Below are 10278 nucleotides of genomic sequence, written 5' to 3' on the forward strand. Positions count from 1 at the left end.
AGCAGTGTGTAACATGTAAAATACTAACTTGGACTGTCAAACTGGTCTAATTAAAACTCATGGCTGAGTAATTAAAAATCTCCTTTTAGAGATAAAGGTTTGCAAGCATTTTTGCTCAATTGTGCATGCCAATCTCTCAGTTGGATGGCAGGACAACTGTGCACCTGGTTGTGCCATAGCCACCAGCTGATGTATGCCTACTTTGACACCTGAGTATACCAGATATTTATACATTTCAGCAAGTAACACATAATCATTATTTCAGTTGCCAAACTAGAGGCAAGAGGACAACAGTCAAGGGGAAGTATACTGACCATAATAAATTCACTTAAATAAATAATAAAAAGAGGATTGTATGGGTGGAAATGTTCAAAGTTATCTGTTACAATGCTCATAGTTTAGTCTGAAATAAGGAAATGTAACTGGGCCTAGCTTGCACCCTTCTACCATGCCACCAGGAACACAAGTGAAATCATCTGATTTTGAAACCTAAGCAGGATCGCTACTCCACTGGTTCTTCACTTTGGTTTCTCATAAACTATAGTGGGCCCTTGGTATTTGCCATCATAGCAGTTGGTTTTGGTTCCAGACCCCACTGTGGATACCAAAATCCATGGATGCTTGAGTCCCGTTATTTACAATGGTGTAGTAAAATGGTATTCTTTACATAAAATGGCAAAATCAAGGTTTGCTTTTTGTAATATATATATATATATATATATATATATATATATATATATATATATATATTCAAGTAGTGGATGGTTGAATTAGTGGATGCAGAATCCCTGATATGGAGGGACAATGGTAGTTGCTGACCAAAGATCATCTGATCTATTATAAATTATTTGATAACCATCTGTCCGATTTACACTGTTGATAAATTTAATGATATGATTCATTTGTCATCCTTCTGATTTATTTTTGTGTCTGGATTGGAACAATCTGGGGCAGCCTGCCCATACAAGTGTCTTACTGTGGGCCAATGAAGACAAACTGAGTTGGTGGCGATAATGCTGAGGGTCTACCAGATGGCTTTCTATTGCTCACAAAGAGGTAAATCTGTTTGGGCTTGGTCAAAATTTAGTCATAGCAACCATGACAACAAATGAACAACAATATTATACTGTACAAGTGATATGAGGGTGGCTATTGTGTGGCAGAGGAGTTTGTATAAAGGGGGAGACAGTGTGCACAGAAATATTTTCTAATTCCCAATAAATCGGGGCTTGTCCAACTGCATACAATTTCTCACCATGACCACGAATCCTTCTATAGCGCAGACACTGTATGGATCCAGGGATTAAGTATAAATCAATAAGTGGATCACTCTCATCCACATACAGCAGCCATATAAAGTTTGATATTTATTACTTTAATAGCAGCCCAAGATGAATACAGTTTAACTACTATCAGCTCTCAAGAGACTTTCCCTGGCACCTAGCCTGAATATCACCTATGACTTTTCTATCTCTATTTTCATCATCAGGCTCAGGTGAAGTCAACATCTCATTTTTTGTCTTCACCAAGGTTTACATGTTTCTTAATATTCAAGGGGCAAAACCGTTGTCCCAGCCTTAGTCACCTTTCCTCAATGGATTATATATCCAATCTTTCCTCAAACCTCATCACATTGGCTGTGTTTTGATATCATAATAAACATGGCTTATCACACATCTTTTTTTAAAAATTTATTATTTTTATTTTATTTTCTCCTTATACAGGATCCAAGGCAGTATACAGACACACAAATGATGTGAGAAAGAAAGAGAAAGAAAGAAAGAGAAACAAAGAAACGAAAGAGAAAGAAAAAAAGAAAGAAAGAAAGAAAGAAGTTTGAATGTGTGAAGTAGCGTTGCCATAGTGAAAACTGAAGGATCCTGTACTTTTAATGGTTGTGTAGAAGCGGAAATTTCAGAAGTTCTTGCGTGTTACTTGGCTGCATAAGAAGCAACTCTTGCTGAAATTACCTTTTACTGTATATACAGTTATTAAATGTCCAGGAGTCCACCTGTCCAGTTTTCAACCTGGCAACTGTAGTATAAATGGTGTGGGGGTTCATCTACACTGTAAAAATAATGCAGTTTGACAATGCTTTGACTGCCATGGCTCCTTCCTACAGAATCCCAGGATTTATAGTTTTGTGAGGCATTAGCACTCTTTAGGACAGCCAGCATGGTGTAGTGGCTTGAGCGCTGGACTATGATTCTAGAGATCAAGGTCTGAATCCTGGCTGAACCATATAAACCCACTGAGTGACCTTGGGCAAGTCACACTCTCTCAACCTCAGAAGACAGCAGTGGCAAACTCCCTCTGAAGAAACACGTCAAGAAAACACTATGATGGGGTTGCCTTAGGGTTGGCATAAGTCAGAAACAACTTGAAGGCACACTGCAACAGCAACACTCTTTGAAAAGGAAGGCTAAAGACCTTGCAAAACTACAGATCTCACCATTCCTTAGGATGGAACTACAGCACTTAAAATGGTGTCAGACTGCATTGTTTCTATGGTGTAGATTTACCCAGAGAGAGAGAATGGCATTTGTATCTCTGTGTGTATGTATATCTGTGTGCACACACATGTTCCTGTAGGGTACATTGGCCTTACTAAACAGATTTAAGAAACAAAACCCTGATCTCTCCCTATGCAGTCTTTCAGAAGTGTTGGTTTTCTGTGAGGAGAAAACAGGCTCCAGTTAAGGGTGCATATTTAAATCTATAACCCCAGCCTGCCACATATCCTCCCGGAAGCAATATACCATAATGGAGCACGTTCTGTTGGTGAGAGAATACAGAGGGAGGGAGCTCTCACAAAGTTCTCTTTAAGGCTGAGGAGCTCGCTCACATCCTCCCCAACAAAGACAGGCCCAAAGCACTTGTGTTACCGTGGCAACTAGGCCTATCTTACACTCTCAGGCTATATAGCCATAACACTCTAGAGAAGTTCCAAACATCAAGCCCTGTGAAATGAGTCCTACAAAGACGTATTGCGATGGTTCAGCATCTTTTGTAGAATCACAGATTTGGAAGAGACTCCAAGGGCCATCCAGTCCAACACAATCAAAGCACCCCCATCCAGCCTCTGTTTCAAAAGCTCCAAAGAAGGAGACTCCACAGGCAGCATATCCTATTGTCAAACAGCTCTTACACTCAGGAAGGTCTTCCTAATTTTGAGGCAGAATCTCTTTTCCTGTAGCTTCTATCCATTGTTCTGGATCCTGTTCTCTGGAACAGCAGAAAACAAGCTTGCTCCATTCTCAGTGGTCATTCTATTCTATCCCTTCAAATATTTAAACAGGGCTATCATTTCACCTCTTAACCTTCTCTTATCCAGGTCAAACTTCCCCAGCTCCCTAAGTCACTCCTCATAAGGTATGGTTTCCAGACCTTTCACCATTTTGGTCACCATCCTTTGGATACCCTCCACCTTGTCAACATCCTTTTTAAACTGTGGTACCCAGAACTGGACACAATATTACAGATGTGGTCTGAACAAAGCAGACTAAACCAGACTTGTCAACTTTCCTAGATTTCCCCACCCTACTCACCCCATCCCGTTACCTTGCCCTTTTACAGGATATATGGCCATTCCCTTATTCTATTCTTAAAAACTGCCAACAATTGCAATTCTCATCCATTCATTGTTGCTCTGAGGGTGATTTCACATGTTACACAAAGGAAAACCCAAGTGAAGGCAATACAGGAAGCTCTAGAAATGGCTAAATCCTATGAGCACCAAAAATGTACATTATATTGTTCACATAAGAGAACACATAAAGACAGTTGGGAGAGCCAAATTCTGGTCCAAAAGGAGCCACAGAATCCATTGGGTAACCTTGGGCCACCCATTCTTACATTCAGATTGACTTAGTTCAGAGGGCTGCTGTAAGGAGAAAGTGAGAAGAAAGAGAGTCATTTATGGTGCCACTAACTCATTGTAAAAGCGAAATAAAAATTTACAAAATACTGTAATAAAGAATCAAGTGGAGAAAATTCAGTCACAACCTGGTCAATCATCTTCAGCTTTTTGACCAATCTTCCACCGCTCGGAAACTTCCTTCCTATAGAAGTGTAAAATACTTTATAATAACTCATGATGGTCTTAAAGCTCAAGCAAATAATCTTGTTAATACTAAAGTCATGTTAGCACCAGGGTCATCATACATCCAGCCAAGTGCAAACCACAACGGCATTCATCTAATACAGTGATGGTGAACCTTTTACAGACCCGGTGCTCAAACTGCAACCCAGACCCCACTTATTTATTGCAAAGTGCCATGTCCCACTGGCTTTCTAGTAACAAACTCTGGCAAACTCTGTGCTAGGATGACAGCATGTGTGCCCACAGAGAGGGCTCTGAGTGCCACCTCTGGCACGCGTGCCATAGGTTCACCATCACTGATCTAATAGTTGTTTCACAATATAGTACATGCATTCATAAAAGTAATGAAGTAGCCCCGAAAACCAGCAATATTCCAAGTCACTCAGCCTATGCAACTGTTTTACCATTAGATTATAAATGCACTCTAGCTTGCATAGCTCCATCAGTTTGGAGACTTAATCACTTACCAGACGGTAATTACATTTAACACCGTTAACATTTAACATCAGATAATGATTATTATCCCACATTTTATACCTGTGGACACCTAAATGCCCATAAACAAACAAACAACTTACCAAAACTCATCTGGAATCAGTGGCAGAGTCCCAGAGTTTTTATTGCAGGATGCAATCCAGCCTTTCACATTTAAATGATATGTGCAGCTTGAGATTCTGAGGGCACATTAGTAATTGTGCAAAGTTATGGTATCAAGTGAAATTACATTTACATTTTACTGTATAATATTGCTAGTACTTAACAATCAAATATACTGAGTAGAATCTATGGCCAAATTAATAATTCTAAACAAACCAAGGGAATGTTGCATTTAATGTATAATTAGGGTCTTTTATATCTATGTGCTGGGCTCAGTCTATACCTTCCATGAATGGAAAAAACATCAAGCAAAAACTCTCACTGCAGGAAGAGAGGAGTGTTCATGGATTTTCTCTTCTGATTCCCCACCCCAACCCCACATCCACATCCCACATTGCTCTGAAAGATCACACAACACTTTGAAACAGCTTTCTAGAGTGAAGCAGAAGATGCTCCAGCAAGAGCATCTTATAAATGGAAATCCTGTCATGTGAGTTCTTGATCCAAACATTGCCTTCAGTGTGCACAAATGTGGTTCATACCCAAAATTTTGCCCCCTATTCCAATGCAAACTAGGACCTCTATGAATAATGTGTTTTTTTCTTTTTTAATGAAAAGGAAATAGATCCTTCAGATTGCTAATTCACCATTACACAAGTAGTTACATGGCTCCAAAATCTACTAGATCTAGTGTTCAACTGGGGAGTTCCCCAGTGATTTCTCGGAGGTGGTGGGTGACAGGTGACTATTGGCAGTTTTGGTCTGAATTGTCTCATTCATCTTCTAAAAGTCTTTGCTCTCCTAGGAATCCACACTAGAGAAGATAAAAGGCATAATCCAAGGCCAGCTAATGGCCTTGCATGATTCCTGGTCAAACAGAACAGCCCCTGTAAATATGCTGCACCAGACATTTGACACCAATGTTGGAATTAGGGTGACAATCAGATGACCAGAACCCCTCTCACAAATTGGAAGACTTGTACAAAAAATATACGGAAAAGTAACTCCCAGGACACTGTTCTGATATCAAAAGGTCACTTCAAACTGTTCTTCTGCTAGTATTTGCAAAAGGGCTTGAAGTCACTAGCACGTCTTTCTCTTTTTCTTTGGCTGCACTTTATGACTAATACGGGATGTCAGAACAATGACCTACTGCCCTAGAGAAAAGTATCACATCATCTCTAGCGGCTGATTGTCAAGCTCTTGGAGTCTTGAACTTCTCAATGCAGTTGGTGAACTGGAACCAACCACCTGTTGGAAATAAAGAACCATGCCCTTCAAAGCTGATTAATTAAAAGCTGGCTTCAACCACATATATAAGGACACCGTTCTGTGCCATCACTGTAATTACAAGTATTTTGTTTAGGAACTGAGTCCATTATATACCTCGGTTGTGTGGGGTTTTTTTGCAAGAAAATAAACCCAGCCAAAAATCAATGAATTACATGGTGCTCATTCTCCCAGGCATGATGCAATAACAATTTCAGAATCAATGTATCCAACTCATCAGGTTCTGTGAGTAGAAAGACTTCTTTAAGAAAGGGTCGAAGCAAGTCCTTGGCCCATTTCATCTGTGAAATTCAGACATCTGGGATATTTTCATAACTTAACTTTCCTGCTATGAAATATAAAGTGATACCAAGAGTACTTGCACATTCTAGGGAATGGTTGAGGTAAACAAAGAGTGACTGGAATGAGAAAGAAGGAAGCCAGTCTTTCAGAAGAAGTACAAACCTGACATCTCTCATCTTTTCTAGAAATGCTAAAACTATTTACGCTTGCTATTCAAGCCTGTGGGCATATGTTTTCAAACTGCTGAAGCATAAAATGATCTTCACACCTCCACCAAGCTTCTCTCTGCCTCTTTCCCAAGGAGAATATAAAACCGGGAGAATTACTATTAAGCTTCTGTACCCTTACGCACTAACTCTGCAGAACTGCTAGAAGGAAACATTTGCATATGTGGTGCATCCATGCCCCTGCAAGTGCGTGCCTTTTAACAACTCAAGACTGTTTTATGGAATACCAGTGCAGAACACAGCAGTGACATGAACATCAAGCTCTTTCTTATACATCCACCCACCCCCCGAGTATTCTTCCAACACAGGCATTACTTAACCACAAAGTTAACCCAGCCTCCCACCAAGACAGAGGCGCTACTTGGTTGTTCACAGGGGTCGAAGACAAATAGCTGGAGGTCTCTTGAAGCTTTGATATTTACCTTCTGACTGACACTCCAGGAGGAGCTGACTGCAGTCCCATTTCATCCCATCTCGCTGCCAAGGCAGACATTTAACATTGAGGCCAGCAGAAGAGATGTTCACTATCTGTATCCCCGTGCCCAGTTTACCTGACACAATGCTCACCACAAAGGAATCGCACAACAAAATCAGAGAAGCCCCTAGCCCCTTGCCCACACAAACAGACACAGAGCTCTTATCCCAAGAGAAGTTGGCATCACTTAAATAGTGTCAAAAGGAAACAAACTGCAAAAGGAGAATTATGTCACAATTTGTGCCTCACATTTTTTCCCCAGTAGGATAAGTTTCTCTCCCTCCTCCTTTCCCCAAGACTGTAGTAACTGACCACCTTCCAAAATAGGAGGGTGTCAGCAAAGGAGAGAAGGGACAGAGGGCCACAGTCACAACAAAGCCTCCTCTCCAAACCCAAATCTCAGCTGAGCAGTCTCTCCTTTCTCCTCCTCATCTAGGAGGTAAGACCATCCCAACGATGAGGATGGGCAAGGATGAGGATTTCATTTCATTTCATTTCATTTCATTTTTTAAAAGTGAAAAAGCAGCACCAACCTTTTGGATCCCAGTTCACTTGTTTCCTTGGAGTCTCAATTGGAAATTTCATCGCTTCCTTGGCACAAGGAGGGAGAAGAGAGTAAATGGTTTTCCTTTTTGTGTGTGTGTGGGTCTGTGGTCCTGCCTCAGTGCTGCAGCCAAACAAACAAATTAATTTCAAATATGGGGAGAGAGAGAGAGACTGCGCCCTTGGAGTGAGTGCAGAGGGAGGAGTGTGGCAAGATGTGTGTGTGTGTGTGGGGGGGAGATTTAGTGGTTGCCAAGCAAAGGTAAGCTCCACATGAAAACAAGGAAAGGAAGGGTGGAAAATGCCAAAGGGAGCAAGACAGAAGAAGAAAAACAATAGCCAGCTGGACAAAGGTGTGTGTGGGGGGGGAGAGTCTCCTCCAAGGCGCTTGCTGGGCTTTTAGGTCTGGCTAGCTCTTCCTGATCCTTGTTGCAGACGCTCTGGCTGGGTTGCCCACTGCAGCATTGCCCAGGCACTGAGCTGGCACAGACACACAGGTGGGCGCTGAAGGGAGGAGGCAAATCAGGGAAGCCAACCAGCCCCTCAGCCCAGCCTGGTCTTTGCCAGCCAGAGCCTCCTTCCCGATGCCTGGCTCATGCCTCTGGAGAAGGCAGGGAGCAAGCAGCCCATCGTCAATCGCCCTGCCTTCACCAGAAGGATCTGCGCAGGGCTTGCAAGCGGAGAGACAGAGACAGAGGATGATCGACAGGCAAAGGCATCATCACCACCACCACCATCACCATTCGCTGGCGGAGGAGGGCTGCAGCCGCATGGCTGGCTGGGGAGGTGGGAGTCAGCATCCCATCTGAATGCAGCAGAGGAGGGGCAGAGGCAGACAGGCTGCCTCTCTCTCGAGCCCAAAAAAAGAGATCCAGCTGGGTTTTAGAGCAGCTGATCTCAAACTTCGCTGGGGGCACCTGGGCTGGGCACAAAGCGGGCGGAGGCTACAAGGCAAAGAAGAGGAATGGGTGGGTGAGTGGAGATGGAAGAGAGGGACTCAGGAGGAGGGTCGAGCTCAGGCTGCCCTGGGGAGGAGGGTGGCTGCTTAATGCTTACAGGCTGCCTTCCTCGCCTCGAGGAGGAGGAGGAGGAGGAGATGGCATTGCAGTGTGAGTTGTGCAGCGGAGACACGCTTGGATGGGTAATACCAGCCCCAGTGGCACCAGGAAGGAAGATGGAGGGGCTGCGGCAGGATGATGATGATGATGATGATGATGATGATGATGATGATGATGATGATGATGATGATGTCATTTCATCATCATGTTCATCATCATCATCATCCTGATGGACATGATGATGAACATGATGATGATGAAGATCATGATGATATCATATCATCATCATGTTCATCATGTTCTGCTGATTTCTTGACTGCGGTCCCCATTCTGATGTGTTTGATCCAAGGTATGGGAACTCTTTCACTGTTTCAATTTCCTCTTTGCTTTGACTCTGGATTCAGTCTGAAATGAAAGGAGAACAAAAGGGAGAAGGGGAAGTATGCTGGCCAGACAGGTCTTCCCATAGTAGGATTCTTTCTCCAAAGCTTATGCAGCCTCCTCCTTATTGGGAAGTTAAATCCCACCATTATTTTTTTAATGGAATGTATGTCAGAGTAAATAGATTTTTGCAAACACTGCAGTAGTATTCTCCAATTTTCTGTATGAGGTTATTCCCCTCATATCCTGCTCCGTTGCCAGGTTTTCAACACAGTAATAAGGGACAGTTGAAACTTGTGACACTCAGGACTGACAGTTAAGAAATAGCCATTAAGAAGTTTGTGTGTTCTACCTAAATGCTAAATGAAAGGATCAATTTCATTTGTTATTGTGGACCTTCAAGTTGTTTCCAACCTATCGAGATCCTAAGATGAACCTATCACAGGGTTTTCTGGGGCTGAGAGGGTGTGACTTACCCAGTGGGTTTCTGTGGCTAAGTAGGGAATCAATTTTATAGCCATCTATTTTTCTGTGAAATAACATATTGTAGTGCCAGTGTGGTGTAGTGGTTTGAGCACTGGTCTATGATTGTGGAGATCAAGTTCAAATTCCTGCTGGGCCATGGAAACTCATTGGTTGACCTTGGAGAAGTCACATTCTCTCAGCCTCAGCAGAAGGCAAAGGCAAACCCCCTCTGAACAAATCTTTTCAAGAAAATCCAGTGAAAATCCTTAGGATCACCATAAATTGAAAATGACTTGAACACACATGACAATACCACGTCATAAATTATATGATGTACACATTTCTGTCATAATGAAGTCACACACACCCAAATATTGGGGGGAGAGGCTTGTGACATCTTGTTCAGTCTATATAAAAAACAAATGTTTTTCAGTCCTCAAATAGGGGATATCCTTTATAATAAAGGATACCTGCTGGCCCATAAAAGGGCAGTTTTCTGGCCTTCAGATAGGGGCCATCCCTTATGATAAGGGTCAACTGGCAAACTTATTCTATGATTGTTTTGTGAAATCCAAAACAAGGCATGTACATTGAGGGTACTGGAAAAAGTTTGATGTGCTCAAAACTGAACATAACTAGGGCAAGTTTCACCACTGATGAGCAATGGCTAACCTGCTTAACCACATTTCCATTGTAGATAGTGTGCCTGTACGTGTGAATGGGAGAACTGAGGAAAAGCACCAGGCATTAGGACTAGAAAGTCTATGCCTTTGGGGGTTTTGGCACCAGCATGTAGCACAAGAAAATGAAGCACTGCCTTGGGAAGTACACAGCTACCTGTTTCCTAAAAATTAGTCT

The 10278-nt window shown here is 42.4% G+C and overlaps 1 protein-coding gene across 1 annotated transcript in view; it reads right to left on the minus strand.

The window, feature by feature from the left end:
- KCNK10 (potassium two pore domain channel subfamily K member 10) overlaps window positions 1–7970 on the minus strand; it is a 98179-nt gene extending 90209 nt beyond the window's left edge. The window contains exon 1 of the mRNA XM_042440380.1: window positions 7507–7970. Within this exon, the coding sequence (XP_042296314.1) occupies window positions 7507–7558 (52 nt within the window). The 5' untranslated portion in view covers window positions 7559–7970. The remainder of the gene's footprint in view (window positions 1–7506) is intronic.
- Window positions 7971–10278: the final 2308 nt, after the last annotated feature.

The sequence above is a fragment of the Sceloporus undulatus genome, chromosome 1, assembly GCF_019175285.1.
Source record: "Sceloporus undulatus isolate JIND9_A2432 ecotype Alabama chromosome 1, SceUnd_v1.1, whole genome shotgun sequence".
NCBI lineage: Eukaryota > Metazoa > Chordata > Lepidosauria > Squamata > Phrynosomatidae > Sceloporus > Sceloporus undulatus.